Source organism: Solanum tuberosum, unplaced genomic scaffold (assembly GCF_000226075.1).
Source record: "Solanum tuberosum cultivar DM 1-3 516 R44 unplaced genomic scaffold, SolTub_3.0 scf00010, whole genome shotgun sequence".
Lineage (NCBI taxonomy): Eukaryota > Viridiplantae > Streptophyta > Magnoliopsida > Solanales > Solanaceae > Solanum > Solanum tuberosum.
Genome location: NW_006238936.1, coordinates 1,331,875 through 1,357,190, shown reverse-complemented (window position 1 = coordinate 1,357,190; position 25,316 = coordinate 1,331,875). Strand labels below are relative to the sequence as shown.

General features: G+C 33.5%; 2 protein-coding genes and 1 long non-coding RNA gene across 4 annotated transcripts in view; all 3 read right to left on the bottom strand.

The window, feature by feature from the left end:
• Positions 1-8,265: 8,265 nt before the first annotated feature.
• Positions 8,266-21,059, bottom strand: LOC102600970 (lysophospholipid acyltransferase LPEAT2). Its single transcript, XM_006339439.2, has 14 exons — positions 20,460-21,059; positions 17,737-17,917; positions 17,284-17,343; positions 16,184-16,347; positions 16,036-16,099; positions 15,181-15,249; positions 14,120-14,215; positions 13,101-13,145; positions 11,975-12,045; positions 10,749-10,815; positions 9,589-9,639; positions 9,234-9,344; positions 9,114-9,161; positions 8,266-8,750 (listed from the first exon to the last, which is right to left on the bottom strand). The coding sequence occupies exons 1-14, from the start codon at positions 20,939-20,941 to the stop codon at positions 8,613-8,615; spliced, it is 1,647 nt and encodes a 548-aa protein (XP_006339501.1). The 5' UTR covers positions 20,942-21,059; the 3' UTR covers positions 8,266-8,612.
• LOC107061753 (uncharacterized) lies at positions 19,567-20,453 on the bottom strand. The gene is made up of 2 exons (XR_001474179.1): positions 19,905-20,453; positions 19,567-19,781 (listed from the first exon to the last, which is right to left on the bottom strand). It is a non-coding gene; the product is annotated as an uncharacterized lncRNA (long non-coding RNA).
• Positions 21,060-24,241: 3,182 nt separating the features above from the next.
• LOC102600530 (CRS2-associated factor 1, mitochondrial) overlaps positions 24,242-25,316 on the bottom strand; it is a 6,221-nt gene continuing 5,146 nt past the window's right edge. Inside the window, exons 5-6 of one of the 2 annotated variants that reach the window (XM_006339438.2) lie at positions 24,721-25,034; positions 24,242-24,643 (exon numbers count right to left, since the gene is read on the bottom strand). In XM_006339438.2, the coding sequence (XP_006339500.1) occupies positions 24,822-25,034 (213 nt within the window). In that variant the 3' untranslated portion in view covers positions 24,242-24,643; positions 24,721-24,821. Of the gene's footprint in view, positions 24,644-24,720; positions 25,035-25,316 lie in introns of those variants that run through there. The other variant, XM_015311533.1, reaches the window with a different exon arrangement.

The following is a 25,316-nucleotide window of genomic DNA, read 5'->3' as shown; positions in this document are numbered from 1 at the left end:
GCAGCCTGAAAGAACTGGCTTACCCTTGAATTCGAACGATCACTGATCTTCTAAGCTAAGTCTGTCAATTGCCCCCTGAAGATGCTATGTACTCAACAAAGAAAGAGCAAGTGCAGTATCAGTACACAACCACAGTGTACTGGTAGGATCACGCAGCTATCCCACTAAGTGCAACAACATAAGCCATTACAACATAATAATAACATGCATACACCAAACATATACAATATCAATATCATTTATGAACGATCAAGTTCGTAATTCTCAATTACACAGTTATGCCAAGTCAATTGTCCTCTCATGGAACCCAAACCTAAATTGTTAGCATACCGATATGTGGTATCCAATACAATGTTTATGCCGAAACGTGGCAATCGATCCCATATTTATGCTGAAACGTGGCAATCGATCCCATATTTATGCCGGAACGTGGCAACCGATCCAAGTTAGTATGTCGGAACGCAACACCTGATCCATTCAACAAGCCACAATCACAATCACAAAGTACATTCTCATAATCATACAATCAAGTCATGATTCATGGCATTCATCATTCATCTATCCTCATTTACAATTAGTGTGATCAATAATGCAACATTCGCATACATACATGCATTATAATGAAGCAAGAACAAACATACATCACACAATATGAAATCACAACCATCACCTACCTCAAACAAGCTTGAATCCCTTAAGAAACTTGAGTCTTCCCTTTCCAAATCCTTTCCGCATGTTCTTGGTCTACAAACAATCAATATAATGCTAGGATCAATAAACAAGACTTAATTACCCGAAATAAAGTCAACACTATTAACCATAGATCAAACTCATGATCCCCATACCCATATTAGGGTTTTTTCCACTATAAATTCTAGATCAAAACTCTCTCCCATCGATAAGTACCCATTAGATTATGATCTACGGATCGAAAAATGGATTCGGGGAGTTAAAACCTTACTTTTAGCCTTAAGAATGGTGACCGTCAAGATAGGGTTGTTTCCTAGCTCTTAAAGTCGAAAAGTGCAGAATAAAATGTTTTTGGGGTTTATTTCCGACTTAAGTCGCGCCTATCCCGCCACAGCGGTACTTACCCCGCTGCAGCGTCCCCACCCTGGCGAAAATAATCCCGTCTTAGCGGCTTGCACCGAACCAGTGAGTCGATTTAAGAATTCCAAACTCCCATTTCACAACACATCTTCAACCAACTACACTCAGAAACTACCCGTTCATGCTAAGATCTGTTTCGGGAGTTCTACTCACCCGAATTCAATTTCGTAAAGTCGTACGAGTTCCTTAACATCTTAGCTATCTACTCATGTGATCAAATTCATAATTAGATCACCCAATTGTTACCAGATTTCCCTAGACCTTACTGACTCCGATTTCGTCCAAATTTGGACTAGGTTGGAAAATTTCAAGTTACTACGAAAAAGTTTTCCGGCCCAAATTTTTTTCCGTTGACTTTTCTATTGCGACGGGAACAGGTCATTACAAAAATTAATTTTATTTATTCTTTAATATTCAATCTAATATATATTATTAATTTTATCACACTTATTTCTTTTCAGGTATATTAATTAGAGCCAAAATAAAAGTGAAAATAATTAATTATATTTTTAAATAACGATTTTTTATATTAAAGTAGGCATTTTCAGTAAGTATAATGAATAAAAAATATATTAAGAATTAAAGTAACGTAACAGTAAAATAGAGTAATGAATAGATATCACAATAACTCATAAAAAAGTGAAGAAATAACAAAATGAGTTAATACTAATAATAATGACTAAAGATGTTTCTAGAACTATTTAGTTTTCTTATTATCATTCTTGGTAGATTTTTGTTTGCATTAAGTTACATTTTTACCTTTGATCATCATTCACTTCATATATAGAGAGATGTTTCTAGAATTATTTGTTTTTCTTGCTATCTCTCTTAATAGATGTTAGAATGAAATTACATTTTTATTCTTGGTCGTCTGAAATGCAAAGATATCATCCTATTCATTTTTATTTGTAAAGTTACTTTTTAACATCTTTTTCTTTAATTTCAATCTAATATATATTATTAATTTTATCACACTTATTTATTTTTAAGTATATTAATTAGAGCCAAAATAAAGGTGAAATTAATTAATTCATAATAATTTTTTATATTAAAAGTAGGCATTTTTTATAAGCATAATGAATAGAAAAAATATTAAAATTAAATTAAAGTAATAGTAAAATAGAGTAATGAATAGATATCACAATAACTCACAAAAGAAAAGAAAGTGAAGTAATAACAAAATAAGTTAATGGTAATAACAATAACTTAAAGATGTTTCTAGAACTATTTAATTTTCTTGTTATCATTCTTGGTAGATTTTTATTAGCGTGAAATTACATTTTTACCCTTGATCATTATTCACTTCATATATAGAAAGATGTTTCTAGAATTATTTATTATCTTTCTTAATAGATTTTTGTTAGAATAAAATTACATTTTTACCCTTGGTCGTCCTCCCACTTCACTCTTCTATATTAATAGAAAGAAATAAAAAAACTACTGAAAAATCTACTGACTTGTCTGTATTAATGATGTCAAAATTCAACGCTCTTTAATTCTTCCATTATTTGTGGCTTATGGACATGAGATAAAGCTGCTAGGTGTGTTTCGTATGAATGAAAATATTTTAAAGTTATGTTTTGATACGTGATATGAAGTTATGATTTTAAATTAGTGTTTTGATATGTTATTTTAGATCATGATTTCAAATTATGTCAAAAAGATACGATTTAGAATTTTAAAAATATATTAAAATATATAATTTGATCCATATTTTATACTTTCTAAAAAAAAGAGTCATGCTCACCGACACTATGAAGAGATTCTGATATTTTGATGTCTTGTTTATATAGTTTGTTCATTTGGTAAGTTAGTATAAGAATTTGAGAAATTTTGATGGTTTTCACAATTTGTGTGGTTTTTATGTTTAGGAGAAAAAAATACAAATTAAGAAATTCAAATTGTATATCCAACAACACGTCAATTTCATATTATAATTACTAATCATAATTGGGAAAAAGGACAAATATACCCCCCAAACTATCGTAAATGGTATGCAGATACCCTCCGTCATACTTTTGAGACATTGGTGCCCCTACCGTCCAAAAACTAGAGCATATATATCATTTATACTAACGGACATACACGTGTCATAATCTTATCCAACCATCCGACATTTATTAAATACCGGATCGACGGATAAGATTGTGCCACGTGTCCCTATTTAGTCTTCCGTTAGAGTGAAGGGCATATATGCTCTAGTTTTTGGACAGCAGGGACACCAATGTTTCAAAAATATAACGGAGAGTATGTGCATACCATTTACGATAGTTCGGAGGTATATTTATCCTTTTTCCCTTCATAATTTGATATCGCATATTCAAACATGTCCTAAGAAAAAATGTTTTCCAAATCTTCTATGTTTAGTTTTGTCAAAGAACAAAATATTCTTTAGAAATGACAAAAATTACTTACCTAATACAAGCAAGGAAGACAAATTTAATAAAATAACATTTCGTATTAATTCTCTCTTACCCACCCTCTAGCCCCCCATTCCCCACACTCCTACCCTCGTGATATTTGCCAAAATTATACGTAATTTTTTGCTTACTTTTCCGGTACCGATAAGTTAATAAAAATCTCCTTAGTTTTGAGGAAAGCATTTTTATCTCTAACAAACACACCTAATATTTTTTTTCTGGATATAAATGGTATAAGTTTCATTTTTTTCTTTTTTTAGGGTATACATTTCTTCACTTCATCAATCATCTACGCATATACTGCTTTTTTTTCTCTCGAATATATTCTCACTAAAAAGGTAATGAATACTAGTATTATTTTAAAAAAGTATTTCAGAAATAGTAAGAGAAAGGTTTATTGGGGAAATTAATTCTATTTTCTGCGGAAAGATATTTCTAAATTTAGACCACAAGTATGTAGGTGTTTGGCCTTAGATTCTAAAGTTTTTCGCTTTATTTGATATGTGTAGAAATATTATGCCCTAGCTCCCAATATATACGACATAACTTGTGAGATATATTATGATACGAAAATATAAGGTTATGCTTCGCGAAAAAAGATTATTAATTATTTTGGTGTCAAAAAATGCATAACTTATAAGATATTAAGATACGAAAATATAAATTTATGCCCAAAAAAATATTGTTATTTTGGTGTTTGAAATATTTTCGTCCACTTATTTCTTACTTAAAATGTTGAAGGTCAAAAATTAAAAATAACCCAATAATAGGAAGATTTGTGTGAATGACTTGTGCTAAAATGCACCCACATTGGATGATAATTTACACCAAATCAAAAAATGCATGACATTTTTATACATACGATTCATTCACTTAAAATGATTAATATTCCTTTTTTTAGTCTCATTATATCGCATAACCATGATAAATAAATATAAGTTGATCAATGTAAACAGACGATAAATTAATTTTTACTGAATTTTTTTGTTAACTTATTGAAAGAGGTGAAGACATGCATATTCATATGAATTGTACTATACTATCAGCCATCACTACATCAAAAATGATCTTTAATGACAATTAATTAATAGTAATAGTTCAATTGCCGCTATATATGTATTTTTAGCGGCAATTAGCACTCTTTATATATGTCCCTAAAGCCTTTAGCGTCATTGGATCTAATGACATTTAACTAATGTCGATAAAGACTTATGTGTCTATTTATTGCCGCTAAAAATTATTTTTGTTATAATATACGTAAATTAATTATTTTATGTAACTCAAATTCAAATTAATCACACCACACCAACAACTAATATTTGTATGGTGTTTTAATTTAAGTGATGTGAAAACTCAGTGCCATTTTCGTTTTTATTTATTGTATAGTTTGTGGAGGTGAGAAAGAACGTACAATATGTTCAGAGATATTTCTTCAACTCATTAATTAATAGTACTCTCTTTTTTCAAGAATATTCCTTTTTATTATGAATAGTAAATAAAATAAAATAAAATAAAAAAGTAAATAAAGATTACTATTTTTTCCTAGGAATAGTAACAAAAAGGTTTTTTATATTTCAGGAAGAAAGACTTTCCTAAATAATTTACATCCCAAATATGTTGTCAAACATTTTCTTAAAGAAAAAAATCTGTAACACCAAACACATTTCGTATTTTTTAAATTAAAGAAAAAAGGCTTACTTTTTAAATATAATAAAATAATAATAATCATAATTATTAAAAAAAAAAATTTAACCTTCTCAAAAACTTGATCAACGTCAACTTGTATTATTGCCCTAGATTCTTGACGTAAAAGAGGGGAAAGATGAAAAATTGTAGCTCTCTTTATTGAAGTAGTATTTTTTTTATTCTCTTTGTGTTAAGAAAAGTTACTACCAATGGTAATATCTTTTACAAAAGAAATAATTAGTATTCAAATTTTAATTTCAGAAAATGGACTACTTTCAATTGTTGACAACAATAATAACATATTCGGTAAAATTTCACAAGTAAATTCTGGAGAGCATAGAATGTATATAAATATTAGGCATAATACATATATTGGACCCTAAACTTGGCTTCAAATTTTAACTTTGACCTCCAACTTTCATAGTGCACAAACAAACACTTTAACTATCCAATCTTTTAATAAATAAACACGCGAATCCTACTTGACAAAACGCGTGATGTGCACGTATTTTGCGCGAGTTAGGAGTAATTTTCGAGTCCCACAACAGTAAAAACCTCCCTTTTCCGGCCAGCAAACACCACTTGAAACCACCCAAAACCTCCATTCATTTTCTTCTTCTCCTCTCCGCTCACGCCACCACCAGCGAGCCGGCTTCAACCTCAAACAACCAGCAGCTCCCAACTCCAAACACCTCCAACCCAGCTGTTCTCCTTCTTCCTCCACACCGGAGCACAACCCATGAAGCGAACGAACTTCGAGCTCGCTAAACCAACCAAATACCCGACCCCAAACCCATCAAATCGGCCATCTCCGACGAGAATCATCACGAAACAACACTGCTGCAACCAACAGCTCGAACCAGACACAAAACAGCAACCAAATGACCCCTCAAACTCCATGAAAACAAACCCAACAACCACAAACACCTAAACCAAGAAGCCAACCATTAGGAGGAATTAATTTTGATTTTTTTAGTTCTAAAATGGACGTGTAAAATATTTAATTAGTTGGCAGCCATTGAGTGGCTCACTAATACACATGGGAGCGTTTGCATTTTACGCTCTTTGGCTTCGAAAATCGTGTGTTTATTTATTTAAAGGTAGGATAATTAAAGTGCCTATTTGTGCATTATGAAAGTTGGAGGTCAAAGTTAAAATTTGAAGCCAAGTTTAAGGTCTAATATATGTATTATGCCTAAATATTACTACTACCTCATGGATTTTCAACCATTGATTATTAAAAAAAAAAATTATTAATAAAAATATCAGATTTCAGAACACTTTCAAAGACGAAATAAAGAATTTTGTTAATAATATCCAAAAAATTTATATACATATTTTTAGAAATTTGATTTCCCACTCGCTGTCCTGAAGCTACATTAAAGTTTCGACTAAATTTAAATTGCATACTACAAGATCCATTCGGAGGTGACACTTACCGGGCGGGCATGAGAGTAATTTGATTAGTTTTAGCAAAGAAAAGAATAATGCAAATAATGTTTGTGTTATACGTGGCAAGTAACTAAAACTTAAAAAAGTGGTCCCAAAATCACACAACCAATAAAACACCTGTACTAATTCTGAAAAAAACATAAGTGGGCTCCCAAACAGGCCCTTCTCCTCATGGTGGGTGCCTTGTGGTGACAGATGTCGGTACTATAACTTTAAGACCTTGTAATGTAAAATAATTGTGTGATTAGTACTCTTAATTAATCCTTTATTAATATACACTAATCCTAAATTATATAATTTCTCGAGAGGTGCATTCATCTGCCCAATTACTTCATGATTCCCTGGCCACTGCTTTTATTATGTATTTTTAATAAATAAAATTCTCTCTGCGGGACCAGTTAATCACTTAATTAGGTGAGTGTTTAAGTAATATAATTGCTTTCAGAGAAAATATTCGTTAATTTAGTTCAACAGTTTTTGCCTGCTCAAATTGACCCCCTATATTATTCTCTATTCACTTTGGACCATAAGCGAAAAAACGATGAGTGGATTAAAAACTTGAAGATGCTTGACGTATGTGCGTCAAATTTGAGAAAGGGAAGGAAAATTATGTAGTATAAAAAAGTCATGATTGTTATATTTTCCTTTCTCTTTATCTTTTCTGTGCCCTACTTTATTCCTTTGCTTAGCTTGAATTTCATCTCTTTTCTTTTTTGTTTGTCAGAGTTACTCATAGGACAACTCATTGATAGACCAAGACTTGAATGGATAGAATCATACTACCGCTGTCGATGTAACTAGCTTGAAAGAATCAATATCAAAATCTATCACAAAGATAATTGACTAGAGAAAAATTATCAAAAACAATTTCACCCTCAATTCAAATTCTTTAGACTAAATTATGCTTTTCTTTCCATACGTCAATCTTAATAGTATAAATTAATACCCCTTATTGATGTTATTATTATTATTATTTTCCCTTCTTTTTAGCAAAATTATGTATGACATTTGTTCTTAAACTACACAATTTTCATGATATTAAGTAAAACACACACAAAAAAAAAAAATAGGTCGAAAGATAATTTAGAGAATTTTGCACATTCAAAATTTCAAATTGTTAAGTAATGCATATAATCATAATCATATTATATAAGCCCACATATATATAAATATAGTTGCTCCCATATTCCTATCACTAAAAATGAAATATACGTACGTTTTCCCACTGACTATACTTACTTCCAAGCAATCATAACCTATTATTTATTTATATTTACTTTGAAGTTTTATCAAGAAAATTTCAAATTCCAAATTCCAAATTAGGAGTAATTACGTAATAATTAACGTGAAAACTGATGTTCTATTATGAAATCAGATTAGGCACATAGATTAGCCTGTAACCTTTTAACTGCGCAAACATCACACAAAACAACTCATCAATTTACTCTAACTCGTGAACTCAACAAAGACTAACTTCAACATTCAATATCACAGTTTTGCAAACTTTAAATTCTTTATTTCAAGTTGAAGTAATAATTACGGATCAGAAAGTAACATAATCACTTATTTGAAGAAAAATAAATAATAAAAAATCCCAAAAGTAAATAGTATAGTACACAATTTCATTAGCTTTTGCAGTATACTTTACATTACATTACAACTTAATAGAAGCCATGCCACGAGCCTAGATTTTACTTTCATCTCCCTTGAGAAATTGAACGAAAACATAGAAGAAATAAAAGAAGAAGCAAGACATTACATCTATTGGCCAAACAACTTTACTATTCAAAATGGGACATTAATAACACCCAAGTCATGTTTGTAAGGATAAAACACACTATCTAAGCAACAAAATTTCTTAGACATATCTGTGGTAGAAGGGCCTAAAAGGGTTCTCCACCAATTGATGGTGCCTATGCCCATCAACCTAGTTCACTTCTCCAGCTATGGGCAAATTTGTTGCAATACACATGGTGAGAAAAGGGCAATCAACAATGGATATCTTCTTAAACAACCGATGAAATCGTCCTTGCTCATCTTCCCATCGCGATCTATATCAAATAAGGTGAAGAGTCCACGGATCTGCAACGGTCAAGATAAAAGAAGCTTAAATAAGATGTATTGCAATAAGAAAAACCATACTTTTAACAATCTAAGCACCTAAGTTTTTTTCTAGAGAAGTTGGCTATAGCATTTAAGCAGAGTAATCCACTCAAGTCATTTTTGCATGTCTGGCCAATTGAATCTCCACTTCAGTTCATTCATTAAATATTTCTTACAGGTTAAATGAACCCCTCAATTTTACAAAGCAATAACACTGATTGGAGTTGTAAATCTTGAATTGACCTAGTTTACATGCAAAAATAGTACAGATACATATCCAGTCCAAACAACAATATTTGAGTGGCTTTAGAGTTTTCCAAGACTAACCAAAAAACAACTCACCTCATTGTTACTCAAGCCGGGAATCGATAGCATAAGAGAATCCCCAAACTGAAAAAACATATGGAAATTTATAGAGACAAGTCAAGAGCTATCAAACAAACCGAATGGAAGTCATAGTACCTCTTTCTCCATAATGTAGTTCTTCCCATCACCATCACATGCAGTAAAGGCTGATTCACAGGCTTGATGAAATAATGGCTGCTTCAAGATATGAGCTGACCCAACCAAAAACTGAAAGCAGCAAACATATCAATCATGAATTCTAAGTCTAGAGCTCCATTCATGACACAAAATCAGCCCCCGACCCCGTCCAACCCCCTTTTTGTACATTTTATCAGAAAATGAATAGCTTAATTTCATGTTATATACAACTGGAGCCGAAGCAATAATAGCACCTGCTTGAATATAATTCCTAAAGCTACAACTTAAGCAGATAACAGCTAGATTTCAGACGCAATTCGTGGAGGAAGAGCACCTGCTTGAATGTTATTTTACCGCTTTTCTGCACATCAATGAAGCCAAATATCTGCAATACAAGAAGAATAGCTCAGGGAGATGAAGCAAGTTATTGTACTTTCTTATCAGCAATCTCTTTCAACAAAATAGAATTCTTTTTAAGAATATTATTGTACTTCACTAATAAAATTGACCTCACTGACATATCTTAAGCTTCCTATTATTTGACAGTAACTGGTATGAATTTCAGAAACAATAACCTTCACTCTTATGTGGCATTTAGTTGAAAGCTGGATAATCCTCAAAATATTAGTATATTTTGTAGAATTGCAATGTTTGATATGTCAAGTTGATCATGATTGTTGAAGCATGTGAGCCTTATGATCTAAAAGTTTAAGCTACTAGCGAGGCTACACTTTCATTTACTTAATTATGTCATCACAACGGCCCCTCACGTGCTTGGCCTAATTCTTTTATGTGGACCAAGATGTGGACATTAATCTAATGAAGGGTGGCTTTCAAACTCGACCAAAGACTACTCTACTTGGTATCCTTATTTGCTTTCAATGTCTTCCAATCTAATGTGGCCCTTCTCAAGCTACTTAATTTCAGCAGCTTAATTTTTTAAATGGGCAGTTCACACAATTCAACATGGTATTCAAGTACGCAAAGATTCTTGTCCTTGGGCTTGGGTCTCACGCCACCCATTAGCTGTTCTCATGCTTCGAAGAAAAAAGAATTAAACCTGCACATGAAAAGGTGTGCTGTGTACCTAAAAATAAAATAAAAAATGAGTGATCCCCTTCTTACAATTAAGCTTTTTGATGAGGCGGTTCACATAATTTAACAATGGTGAAAATTGACCCTTCTCATCTTATGTTTGAGGATTAACGTGGTCTATCAGGAAAGGCATTGAACCGAAAAAAGGACACCAAGTAGAATAGTCTTCTCAAAAGCTGATAACCAATGACAGCAAACCCAAAGATGATGACGGAACAGACATTTACAAGCCCAAGAAAGCAACTCCTAAAACGTATAGATTATAGAACTACATAAGCAGTGAAAAACATAACCATAATTTCAGGGAAACAGCTGCAATAGAATGAATGATGAAAGCAGCAATAAGAAAACAAATGCTCAAAGTCCCAAACTATGACAATCAGAACCAATATTTGTTACCTTTTCAGAAAGAGTAGAGGGTTTCAGTCTTAAAACCTTGAGGAAGTGATGAATCTCGACCTGTCCCCTGCAGACACAATAGAAATTACTGCAAGTACAATTTACAATTACAAAAATTGCATCAAAGCAGAACTACAAATCCCAATATTCTAATCAGACGAGTAAAAAAGATAGTGATACATTGTGATACCATGAAAACCACAAATTTCAAATTTTCTTGAGACCAGTTAAACTTGGAAGGAGTAAGGACGATCGCATGAAACACACGTAAACCATAAGAATGGGAGGAACTCACACAATGAAAAGAGATCGTGAGTGAGAGAATTAGGTTTAAGCATAGTCTAACAAGAGAAAACCAATGAAATGGAGCAAGAGATGCAGACTTAATCTGATTTAAATCAGTTCACGAACAAACAAAACGTGTAGTCTCACAAAGACCATGAGAAGCACAAATAAATCAGGACATGTTATAATTTCTCTTTTAAAGGGTCTTATTCTTTTGTAGCTACTATTTCTTTTTAAAATGTTTAGTCATACTTTCTTAAGTATTTTGTCATGGCTTCATCACCCCCGTTATTTTCCTTTTTCGAAATACTTTTTTAAAATGAAGTAAAAGATTTCATTAAAGAGCACCAGTGTGATGCTCAAGGCAAAAGTGTACAAAGACAGAGAGTTAGTTCCCTTACATGAGTACTAAGCTAGGATGAAAGAGCTAACAATATCCAAAAAATTGTCAACACTATTTACATGAGACAAAAAGTTCCAATTAAATAGATTGACTAAGCATCTAGCTTTTAGAGTATTAATATGAAGCAGCCTTTCTACCTTACAAGGAAGTGGTAAAGTCTGCGTACACACTTCCATCCCCATACCTCACTTGTGTGATTACACTTGGTGTGTTGTTGTTGTTGTTTTAAAGGGTCATGAAAAGTATAGCAAAACTGATGGTACTTTGCTTTCCAGAAATAATTATAAATTACATAGCCATATAAATTTTACCAAGTTTGTAACAGGGAACACTAAAGTTATTAGTCAACAAAATACAAGCATCATACATACAAGCAGGCCCTTGCTACTAGGCCATGTGCCCCCAGAAATTTGTCCAGCTAAGATTAGCTTGACAACAACAAATGCCTGGGTTCATTGAAACAGGGATATTTCAAACAGAAAATCTACAGCCTCTAAAGAGCACAAACATAATGCTTAAAACAAGAAAAATGGCATACCTGGAGTCTGGGTTCATTGAAAGGAAAACATCCAGAAAATCTACAGCCTCCAAAGAGCTCAAATGAAATTCCTAAAAAAAAAAAAAGAAATGAAAAGGATCATATATCCTTCATCATGTTCAGTCCACATTTTTGAAAAATTAGCTTTGCTGCAACGACACAAAAATCTGCATAAAATTAGGTAGTAATACTGCTTCAGATATCTTAATAAGCCACTGAAGAATTTTGTTACTCAGTGCAAGTTTTGGACTGCTTATTCAGAAAAATGGCATTTCATTCATGGGAATAATCTATTTCTTTGTGATATAATTCAATGATAGAGTACATAATTACACAATTTTATTGTTTTGTAGTTACGCGTGCATGGAATCTAGAAAAGATAACCAATTATTTCTTGAACCAAATCCTTTTATCATCAATTACAACAGGAAAGATTAGCTTGACAACAGCAAATGTCTGGGATACGACGAAGCCCTCTGTTTGGTAACTCTATTCACACATAATTTAAAACTCCATTTACAAGGTCATTTCTACGTCACTCGCATTCCTTGTTCTATCCTCTCCCAACATCAACCTAAATCAACACTTTATCACACCACAATGAAACCCAAAGCACTAATATTATGGTAAATACGTGTTCCTATTGGTAACAAATAGGGGGAAAGCCCAGTATACATAACATGCACAACAACATGAAGCTATAATATGTATTGTTCTACATAGAAGTCATCCAATACCTATATTAATCGGAACATTATATGTAGCTAAAAGTATATCAAACAATAAATGCTGGAGTATTCATAATTTGAGCTAGTGTGTGCCCCAACTTCCTTGTAGTATTCAAAGCAACTACATAAAAGAACCAACTGAATCTACTCTAAACTTGTGGGGAAAAAGTAAAGGCTACATTTGAGCACTAAACCAAATTTAAGAGGCAATGAAGCTACACATTTTGCATTTTGAAAAATGTCAATGTACTAGTCCGTAGAATGGACACCATGCCCAGTTTTGCCTCACCATTAACTTACAAACACACCATGTCGCAAAATAAGCATACTCTAAGAAAATAGCTAAACAAAAGCGAACTTGCTTCTCTCAGGAGATGAAGTAATTAAAGTAAACTCACCGCTTCAACCCCTGCCATCTCAACCAAATAGAGTGAGGGATTTTCCTGGAAATGGATAAAAAGACATTACTCCAGAGTGATACATTCAAACTGAAATACCTTGTACAAGCAAACTACAAATTAGATTTAATAAACAAGTGGAAAGAATTCATCGTTTCCTAAGCAAGCAATTCACTGACTAAAACATAGAAAAAACTCCAAAGGGTTGCACCTGTGCTGAATTATTCAACATTGAACACCAGCAAGAGAAAGAAGTAACCTTTTGAGATCTTTTGTAAATATGGTTTCAGTACAACCCATGTACTGTGTTACAGAAATAGAAACAGTTACCTATGTCAAAAAATAAAATAAAGAGGGCCCTTCGGGGTGGCCCAGTGGTTTGAGCTTGGGACTTCCATGTTGGAGGTCTCAAGTTCGAAACCCCTTGCCAGCGAAAGCAAGGGGTTTGCCTTCTAGGTCGAGCTCGTCGCACCAGGCTTGCCTAGTGCGGTTTACCTCTCCTATGTGGTTTGCGAGCTATTGCATAGGAGCGGGGGTTTTACCCTGTGCGCACCCAAAGGGTAGCGGCTGTGGGTTTCCCTTGTCATCAAAAAAATAAAGAGGGCACTCTTGGAGGTAAAATTGGCATGCTTCTGGGCCACATATCCCACAGTGCTGTCAACAACCCAGATAATAAAAATGATATTACAGTATCAACTATCAAAAGGGCACTCTTGGAGGTTACCATACAGCTCTTGGGACTAGACATGTAGTAGATTGGCAATAGGTGGAGTACTCTAAGCAGCACTGAATGCATCAACATCTATTTGCTGACAGTCTAATAGCACAAGAAGTTTATATTAGTCTCAAATAAGCTACATGAACTCTTTAGGAAGAAAGATCCCCAGAAAAGTGCTAAGAAGTCAGATTCCAACATCAGTTTCTCTAAGATACCCCAGAGGAAGAAACGAAAATCAATACATCAACATAAACAATATGAATATGATTTAGTTAGCAAAATCTTGAAAAGAACCCTATACCTGATTGGCCTCCAATGCTTTAGCAAGAAGCAATACATCGCCATATGAATGAGATGTTTGTACCACATTAAGGGCACTTGCAACAGCATGTCCAGTCTGTATTGATCATAAGTTTTAATTTAAGGATCAAGCCTTCATAAATAGGACATATAAAAGATGTCTAGACAAGCTAGTAATATTTAACCACATACATTATCAACCAAAATGACATGTAACTGCATAACACAAAATCTGTTCTTTTATTGTGTGTGTCAAGTCAATATTAGAGTCTTTCAAGTACAACAAACATAACTTATTCATCAGTCATATGTGAACCGCACTACATAAGCTGCAAGGAGAAAATTTAGATATATCAGGCCTTAAAACTGTAAAAGAAGTCCCCAGCTTCGACAATTATTAACTCTACCCTCTTGTCCCTTAACAGTGACCTCATCTGCAGCTATACTAACTAAAAAGAAAACATCCAAAGAGTACTCTAAAGGAGAGGTGATAAGTGAGACAACAAACAGACATCAACCTTTTTCCTTTGGATAAGTATAAATGGACATCACTTTTATGAACAGACAAGTTTAATCGGGTGAAATGGTGCAAAAAAAAGACTCTAAAATGTCACATCAATGAATAACCACTGACCTCACACATACTAAATGGATTTGTTTACAACTATGTAATATCTGTTACTGGTATGTGCAGTTCCTAACTCTAGTGTATTTGAAGAATATGAAATGAAATAATACTCATACGCATGTCACACCCAACTCTGCAAGAACAATGCCACTGCGTTTTTTGTTCAGACAGTGTGGAAGGAAAGAAACAGAAGACTACTCCAGACTAGTGAGAGAGACATGAACAGCTTGAATAGAAATTTGCAGCAATTTACCGGGTTGGATTTCTATAATGGAAAACATAAGCACATTAATTAAAAGAAGCTGGAAACAAACATGAATTCTGCATATAAGATCATCCATGAAGTTTTGATATGCAACAACATAAAATACACATGAAAAATAAAAACTTGTCCAGATAGCAGAAGAATAAATTCTTCTACAGACCAGACTCACCCTTTGAGAGAGTCGTACAGCACTTTCTTTCCGATTTTCATGAGGTGTAATAACAGGAAGGTACTCAACCTGCACATTACTAAACAAAGTGAGACAATTGTTCAAAAGTTCAATGAAATCCCAAAGATGTAGAAGTTAAGACTTCCAAAGTTCCACAGTAGGTCATATTTTTAAAATTTATTTATCATTTTAAAGAATATATTTAGCAAAGTTTAAAAAAGACGGTATGAAACAAGCACACTGAAAGCACATAATAACGTCTTCCCAGTTAAATCTTTACAACTAATGAATCAGTGCAAATTGGTCAACAACTTCTAAAACTATCAAAAACATGTTGTAAAATACTTAAAGCTGATGAACCAAAGCAGATAGGCCCACAAGACAACTGGAAAAGACCGGCTGGTGTCTTGACTAACCATAATGAAGATAAGTTTGTCTAGACTATACCGGACATAGATTAATACAAAGATAAACACACATTTAAAAGTGCCAGTGTACCAAATCCAGCAACAGTCAGCAGATTAATCCCCAAATTTCACTGGAACTGAAGAATAGTCATGGTTTTCATTAACAGCTCAAAAAAAATTATAAGGTCATGAACAGGTAAAAATTGGCAGTCATACACCATCACATTGATAAAGTCATTCTGCTTAATAACTGATCCCTAATAGATGCATATACGTGTAAGGAAGCAGATTTTCATATGTGAAAGGAGCAGAGTTCTGGACATATGACTCGTAGCAGAAAAGCATCATAGATTTGGAGCGTGACACCATAGGAAGTCACCACATTGAGCAGTGCATACATGTCCATGAACAGTTAGTCACATATTTTCTTACTGCAAGTCATACGTACCTCCATGAAATTGTGGAACTGTGTGAACATTCTAAACATCAGCATTGCTAGGGATACATTCCCCCTGTACGACAATGAAAACCCACATGAGGGTGATATAACTAAAACAAATCAACAGCAAAGTACTTGATGAGAAGGAAGAGTATACCATGACTGATCAAAATGTACGTGGGGATACCGCACAATAACAGGCTGGATAGGATATCCTGGGATAAATGCACCAAGTTGAAAGGAAATAATCGATCTTCCATTGGTTGTAGTCCCTTCAGGAAATAAAAGCACTCGGGGAAATTGATCGCAAGAAGCCTTTCTCTGTTTTCAGATCCTTGAAAGCATATTTCTGTATCAAATAGCTATATATTGCTAGAAGCCTAGAACACTTCATCTTCATATTTATACATTCAGGAAAGATTATTTATTTACAAATTATGGATGGAGCTGTTCACTAATTCTATTTCATAGCTAAAGTACAAAGTGAAACTTTTGTAGTTATGCATATAAATATGTGCCAAGTATTCCTTATGAAGGGAGCTAAATAGATGGTTGCTAAAGGGAAAATTACTTCTTCAAACCTTTTTATTGAACTGAATAAGAGAGTACATGGACTTCATAAAATTTCTGCCATATAAATTTTACTGACATTTCTTCTTAGTGGCAACTTTTCATGTACCAGTTTAATTCTAAATAAAGGTTACCTCAATATCAAGTGAATAACTGTAAATAAGTCATTACCATGACGGCTGTCAGATACACCAGTTGGAAGTTTAAGGCTTTAGAAATGGAAAAATACTTGTTGATAAAAAAGATCAAGAGTTGTTTATGGATCAGATATTATAATTTGCCCATCTTCTACAATCCTTAGCATGTCGGCAAGTGGTTGAACAAAAAAAAAATTGCTCAAAAACTACCTCCAGACTTCAATAGATTTGCATCTATTTGTAGAATAGAGCTCAACCTAAGATCCTGAGACCTGGAACTAAAGTAGCAGGTTTACCTGGGATGGAACATAACATTTCATATCTCCAAGGTAAACCTCAATAACACATTCTGAAAACATCTATAATACAGATGCAACAGTGATCATGGGCCTACTACGTGTAAGAAGTAGATTTAACTAACCTTAGAATGAAATGCTCTAACATAATAACCAAAAAGAAGTCTTATCATCCGATAGCATCAATAGAAAAAAACAAGAGACCATCTTATAAACAAAAAAAAGGCAAGAGACCAAAGACAGATACTATTTACCTTTATTTCATTTATAGCGTGCTTTCTTGAAGTGGGAGAGAATCTATTTACATATATCACCTGCGAAACAAGTTCAGTATCCTAATTACAGAAATATATACCAAGCAAGCTGAGGCAGAATAAACTGGATGAAGAATTGGAAGCTAGAATCAAATGAAGAAAGCCTGTGTACACAGTGGCGGAGCCAGGATTTTCAATAAGGGGGTTCAAAATCTAAAAAAATAGACACATGAAGTAGCCGAAGCGGGTTCGACATCTACTATATATACCTAAAAAGTTATTTTAACCATGTATAAATTATATAATTTTCCGCCGAAGGGGGTTCTGAACCCCCTAATAGTAAGGTGGCTCCGCCACTGTGTGTACAAAGGACAAAGCATAAACTATATGTAATAGCACCAATAGGCTAACAAGTAAAAAGAAAATTTGAGATAGTGTTGTTGTGCCCATTACCTGCATAGCTCTGATAATGGTTCCGACGAAAGGCATGGAATCATGGGACTCGGAGGCAACAATTGTTGGAAATAATTCATAGAAAAAGAAGATAGGGTCTATGTACGATACATGATTAGATACAACAATGGGAGCTATCTCCCTTGGTGCGGGTTTTCCTTTTCGTCTTATCCATTGATACCTGGAACAGTAAATAGGAAAGGGAAAAGGAACAAAAAATAATAATTATCGTCAGACACAATGCACGGAGAGAGAATCTAATAAAACAAATTCCTTTAACTTTGACAAAAGTTAACAAGACCTCTTTTAAAATGCACCTACCTGTTTGACTTGGACAGCACAAAATGCCTGACTTATCAACTAACAAGCTAGTATTCACATTGAATACCACAATGGGATTCTACCCCACTTACTACAAGATGAAACCACTAATCTTATAAATCCATGTTACACTAAAAACTGCTACAAGAAACAAAGGGAAAAAGACTAATAGAAGAACTTCAAACTTGGGAAAGGAATACTAAAAAGTTACTTGATCTTTAAAAAAAAGGAATACTAATAAGTTTAATAAGGGTATATTTAATGATCAAAAAATGTCATGCAAGGATAAAACTTATTTAATTGAGTGAACTAGGCCAGTAGTCTCCCTTAAAAACATAAATCTGCCACTAAATTTCACAAGAGTTCCAACACCTGCAAGCGATATAACACCCACAGGTTTCCCCAGAGCTCCAACAACTACGAGCTAAATAATATCCCAGGTTTTTCACCGCCTCCGTCACCATTCACGTCTTCAATAGAGAAAAGAACAAAATCTCAAGCTTACTGTACTGATGTTTTATTTAATCACTTAGTTTCCACTTGACCTCAGAAAAGAAGCCATCTTGAGAAATGTCACTTGAAATGGGGTTGATGAAAATAGTAAACAAAATACCAACAAGCACAACTCATTACTTTTACTGAATAACAAACTTTTCATTTCAAAAAATACTTTTAACAGTCATAATTCAACTGACACTTCAGGTTTGAGTGTTAGTTGCACAAAGAATTTATGGCAATATAGGGGAAAATGTTCAGATAAATGACTGGCATAATGTGCCCATCCAAACAAGAAGTAATCTTGTTCAATTAAAAGAAGGTAACAAAGGGATTTCGATTCCAATTTTATATATATTAACTTTTACCCTTCGGGGTGGCCCAGTGGTTTGGGCTTGAGACTTCCATGTTGGAGGTCTCAAGTTCGAAACCCCTTGCCAGCGAAAGCAAGGGGTTTGCCTTCTGGGTCAAGCTTATCGCACCGGGCTTGCCTAGTGTGGATTACCTCTCCTATGTGGTTTGCGAGCTATTGCATAGGAGCGGGGGTTTTACCCTGTGCGCACCCAAAGGGTAGCGGTTGCGGGTTTCCCTTGTCATAAAAAAAAAAGGTAACAAAGGGATTTCGTCAAAACACTAAGAGCAGGAGAAGGAAAGACATATCTTCACCAAGTAGCCATAGGCCATTAAGAAAAACACAACAGAATAGATATTAACATATCCAGTAAAGAAATGGGAAAACTAGTGAAAAAAGCAAGTCTTTTCAGATCACAAAGTTCTTCCAAGTATCCTATTCTCTTTTTGAGATTGAAAGGATTACTTAATACTAACAGAAGGATGACAATGAACCAACACCAAGAAAGACATAAAGGAGTAGCTGGAAGAGCTGTACAAGGTGAGGAAGGTCCACAAAAGTGGGCCAGAAAAAAACAGGTCTCAAGTTGAAAAAGAGATGAAATACGCCTATGTTTTCAATGAAAGCAACTGTTTGGGAATAAGAGAAGAGTCTAACTCAACTTCAGGAAAAATCTCTGTGAGTTGATTGCCAGAAATGGATGTTAACCACTTATAACTGAAGACAAGAAAGAAAAAAACTACGCATCAATGAGAAGTGAAAAGATTTCAGGGCCTTAAGAAAGGGAAAAGAACTCCATGACTGAAATCAGATGTATGATGTTGGAGTGTAGGTCTTAGTATTCATCCATGCATACAGGTTCATCACCTTGATGTTACTTGTAACAAAATTAAACAAAAGGAAAATCAAAATGATTATCAAGCACTTAGCAGAAATGCCTTTTCAGAAACCTCCCCAATCTCTAGAAATGGAATAGTGTAGCTTGTAGGTTTATACTTACTGCAAGTTAAAGTTCTATCCTGTCCGACTCAAAAGTAGGATAAAATTTTGGTCTTGCAACAATCATAGTACTGTTCCATTTTATTGGGCTTGTCTCAGCAACATATCCAACAGGGGCGCCCATAGGTATCCAATGCAAGTAAATCTAGCTCTTTTGATGATCCACAGGAAGTATTCAAACCCATATCACACCCATCTCCAACCATATGTGTCGAGCACTCATGCATATGAAGGATCGATGTAACAAATGAAGATTCAATGCAATACAGGTGCTATCACAATGACACGGAAAGAGACACAAAGTTACTTAGCAGCTCTATTGAGAAAAAAGTGGATAAATTATTCTCTCAACCTTTTCACAAGTAACCAGAAAATAGACAAACAATATTTTGATCTTTCCACAATTAAGTCTTGCTCAAGAGAGTGACTTTTATCAACACAACTCATGAAATCCTACTCCTTTACTTGGAGAATCTTATTTCATCAAGCAAATTAAACAAAGTAGCATTCTTTTACTGACCAGACCAAATTTACAAGTAAATGATTGAATAAATACCCGAAAGAGAAGAGGATAGTTCGTGCACTCATCCGGGTAACCCACATCAATCTAGACCTCCATTTAGGCATAGGACTGCTTCTATCTTTCCATCCTAGCAAAGCAGTCCGCGTAGCCACATAACCAATCATCAAAGCCAACCCAAAAAGTACCAACCTCACCAAGGTAATCGGCAAACACACAACAATCTTTAACCATTCATAGACCCCTTCAACTCTAGGTGTATTATTCCTAAACGGGTCAACAGTGGTGGATCCGGGCATGTCGAACCTATTCGCTCCAAGAAACGCATATGGGTTATCATCCACCTCCGAAATATGGGTACCCAGATGATCGCCGTTTGATAATTGATGTTGTACCCCATCGTCTTCGACGGTGAGAATCACGTGCGGCTCAGGCGCGTGTTCTTGATCGTCTCCGTTGGATTTGTGTGGGAGGTGATCGGAAGGTAAAAGAGGAGCAAATATAGAATGGTCCGACATTGCCGGAAAAAGATTGCCGGTGGCCGGAAGCGGGGAGGGAGTAGTAGTGAGTAGAGAAGAAGAATGGGAGGGAAAAGGGATGGTGAAAAGGGTGAGAGAGAGAGAGAGAGAAGGGGAAAAGACTGACAAATTAACGATTTATGTGGCTATAAATGCTTTTTTTATTGAAAAAAACGACAAAAAATTCGCGACAAAATCGGACAAATGGGTAATTTCACTTGTTTGGGTGGATTGTTCACATAGGTGGGCCGTGAATAGTGACAAACAAGGGTAAATATTTATTCAACAATAAATCTATTTTCATCATTTAAAATTTACTGGCTATTTACAATTTTATCCAAAAAATAATAAATACATACATTAACTTTATATATTTTTTTTTTATTTGGTATGCTTTTTCGTTAACTAATACCAACAGACCAACATGGATTGTGATGTACTGGTGAAAGTGTTTCAACCTTAATCAGAGGTCTCGGGTTTGAGCCTTGGATATGGAAAAAATTCTATTGGGAGCGCCACCCCCGAATGGGCCCTGCAGAGTGCGATCCGAATTTAGTCGGAGCTCCAATGTGGACTCACAGATTTTAATATATACATTAGCATGATCATAGACATAATTTCCTTTCAAAATCTTTTTTCAAGTTTCTCTGTATTTGTGGAGAGGGTATTTTGGCAAACAAATATTTTTCTTAGAAAATATGTAATTCATATTATTTTTAATAAATAAAAACAAATAGTGCATAAAAAATAATCTTATATCACAAATAATGTCAGAATTACTAATGTCAGTAATATTAATACATTATATTCTATACTATTTTTATACTCAAGTGAAATTGTCCAAATACAGCTACATGTCTCATGACTCCAAGTCTCCAACAAGATAACTTCTATGAAATTTCGTTTTAATGTCTTATATACTCTCCAAATACATTGGCATTTTGGTTCCTTCTTAATATAGCAAAGTAAAAGCTACACAGAGCAACATAAATTTGATTTTAAAAAACTTATTTACGCAATTGAGAATAAAAAAAGAGGAACGATGGGACCTAGAAACATGAAGCTATTTATATACTATAATAATTACTACTACTATTATATAGTTGACATAACATGGTGTGCTCTTGATTAAATAAAAAGGAAAAAGGAAACATCATTATTCTTGTAGCAGTGTGTAAATAACAGAAAATCAAGTTTAGACTAAAAATTGAAAAATAATATTCTTCGCTTCAATTTGTTTGTTTATTTTAATTTATTTAATATAGAATTTAAAAAGTATCTTAAAAATAAAAAATAAATTTTGATTTAAAAAACAAAATGAGGAATTAGTTTTGACGACCTTGTTGATTGTGAAGAATTTTTCATTGTTTAAAATTATTAAACTATTCAAAGTTCGAAATGAATGTTTGATATTTTTTTTTATATTTAACTTTTTTTTTATTGAAATTATATATTTTTAAAAATTATATATATATATTTAAATATTTTTCTTAATATATATGCATTGTCTAACAAATTCAATTAATATGGAACCGATGAAATAAGCAAGATGTAGATTTTTTTTAAATCATGGCCGGTGGACCATCACACGTTACAAAAGTATATACCTAAAGGTTAAACCCATGCCCATCATATTTTAATTAGCCACGTGTGCATTGACGTGTTTGTTAGAGAAATATTTTGATACGAAAATATTTATATTTCTATGCATCATCAAATCAATAAAAAGACACATGAGTGTAATAGATAGAGAAAATACCCAAAAATGATTTATCCTTTTTTAAAAGATGTTATTTCTCAACTTTAAATATTGAGAAAATTAATAAACATCCCTAAAAAAGATTATTAAACGATTGAGCCAGTATTCCTCACATATTTTTTTTATTATTGCCTATTTGTGTGCCTTGTAAAGTTGTAATTATAGAATAATAAAAATAATTAATTCGAGAGGGAGTAATTGAAAGGACAAAAACAGTACGTGCTGAACTTCAATCAAACAGAAATTCGGAGTAATCAACATGTCAACGTTAACCCACCACCTCATGTTATCTGTGGCTCTCCCACATTTTCGTTCTCACGTTACTCCCACGTGGACAATCTTCTTTTGAGAGTATTCTATTCTAAGATTTCGATTAATTCAGATTCAAATTATCAAAAGCTTAATAATTCTCACCTCATTATTAGATACCTACTTTGGAAACTCATTAATCTCAAGTCGAAGGCTTATTAAAGGATGAAACTATTTTTTATTTGTAAAACTTTTATAGGGAGTTGTTTAATACGAGAGATAAGAGATAATAATTAAACAGTAAAATGTATGATTATTTTATCTTGCATTTAATTAAACGTATTAATTAGTTCTAGAATTATTAATCCTTTCATATATACTAGAGAGTCAACCTTAAAATCATCTGTCTATTTGACTAATTAAACTTAGGGGTAGTTTGGTTTGAATTCAAGTTAGAGTGGGATTAGTTATAATGGAATTATTATTATTTTTGTTGAGTGTTTGATTTGTTGTATTCAAAATAATAAATTTTAAGAACAATTTATTTGTTTACAAAAATACTCTTTATGAATGTGAAAAGTGATGTATAAAAAGAGTTTAAAGGAATGTTTTTATCATTTACTTATTTTATCTCGTAATAAGTTATCCCAGAATTACTATACCACCCAAGTGAAGAGATAATTTATCCCGATACTAATTATTTATTTCGGAATAAATTATCATGGACGTGCCAAGCAAACAACAAATTAAGTGGCATTACAACTTAATCCCAAAATTATTTGGTGTTATCCTTTACACCGAGCGACCCCTTAGATATACCCCACATGACATAGCAAGTGTCTCAAACTTTTGTAGGGGCATGAGACTCTTGATGAAAATGTTGAAAACATACAAAATTTGACAAGAATTTAAAAATGTATTTCTTTCAAGTTGTAAGATCAAAAATGTATTTAAGTTCATTTATCAAATAAAAAGATATTTTTAAGAGAATCAATAGTTTAGAAATAAAACTAATAATTGATTGCGAATAGTAATGGTTCCATAGGATAAGTTAAAATAATGAGATTGTCCCCACTTAATGTTATGTCAATTATCTTTGCAATATTTAAAAAAATACAAATCTATTACGCTAACATTTAAACACCAATATTTATGATGGACCAAGAATTAAAAATATTAAACTTTCGTATTCCAATCCCCTCATCCTTGTTGAATCAGTGAAAATATTTATCGACGTTTTTCTCCACAAGTAACTACTTGGGCAGACATGTTCTTGCTCTTTTGGCCAAAAGTTACCAGTGGAAAAAACTAATACCAATAGATGCATGACATATGGTTGCAAGTGAACTTTTAACAGTTGACCACAATTGATCACATAATTTATTCACTTAAACATCATAAGTTGGGATCAGGCGTGGAAAATAAACAAGTGATTTTGGGATCTGTTTGCATTGAGATCCACAAAGAGCATTTGTCAGGATAGTATAATACTGCACCAGAAATTTCTCACCTAAGTTGGTAAGAGATTGGGACTTAAATAATCAGCAAGCACGTGATATTCTTCACTCCCCGCAAATCAATATATTTTCCAACTTTTGGAAGACCCAACATGAAAACTATATGCTATCTATCTATTCTATATATACAACGAATGACAGCTATCTTCATTCTTCCACAACCTGTGCAACTGTTTTCTGTAAATAAATAAAATTAAGTATGGTAGATCTAGTCAGGTCAAGAAAGGAGACACAACATATATCTAACCATTTACCTTGTATTTGGTCGACGTATTGTGTATTGTTATTTTTCCCTCCGCTTGACTTGCAATAACTATAATCGCTTGAAGCCCAAAAATATTTATCAAAAAATGATCTAATCACTGTCGCCAGAATAATAATCACTGTTTCCTGTAATTCCTTCTCCGTTTTGGTTTTCAACCTCATGATCATCCAAATCATTACCGGAATGATCAAATGGTTCTCTTTCTGTAAGGAAGAACCCATCCTCAGAAGGCTTGTAGTTTTGACCCCTCCATACCACAATCTGCTCTTTATCAAATGTCACGAGTATACAAGGAACCAAATCCTGCCATTGACACAAGTTAGCGAACACAGTATTTAGCAGCATGACAATCACTATATTGCCGGCATGTATATCAGAACAATCTTTGAACATCAATTACATCCCAAGTCTTAGTAGCATGCCGATCACTATTTTCATCCAAATGGATATCACAGCATTATTCCAAACATTTAGCTCTTCTAAGTTGAAGTCTTCATTTCAAACAGATGTGAACTGAATGAGATAGAACTAGCTACTGCAGTTCTAGGAATATTAACCAACAACCCCCCCCCCCCCCCCGGCAGC

What these genes read in the sequence shown, in the direction of transcription:
- LOC102600970 (XM_006339439.2), bottom strand. Translation starts at nt 20,941, where the DNA reads ATGTCGGACCATTCTATATTTGCTCCTCTTTTACCTTCCGATCACCTC. An exon ending in AGATGGCAGGGGTTGAAGCG is followed by an intron (nt 12,046 to 13,100) that starts GTGAGTTTACTT and finishes TTTTTTTTTTAG; the next exon opens with GAATTTCATTTGAGCTCTTT. An exon ending in CCGGCTTGAGTAACAATGAG is followed by an intron (nt 8,751 to 9,113) that starts GTGAGTTGTTTT and finishes TGACCGTTGCAG; the next exon opens with ATCCGTGGACTCTTCACCTT.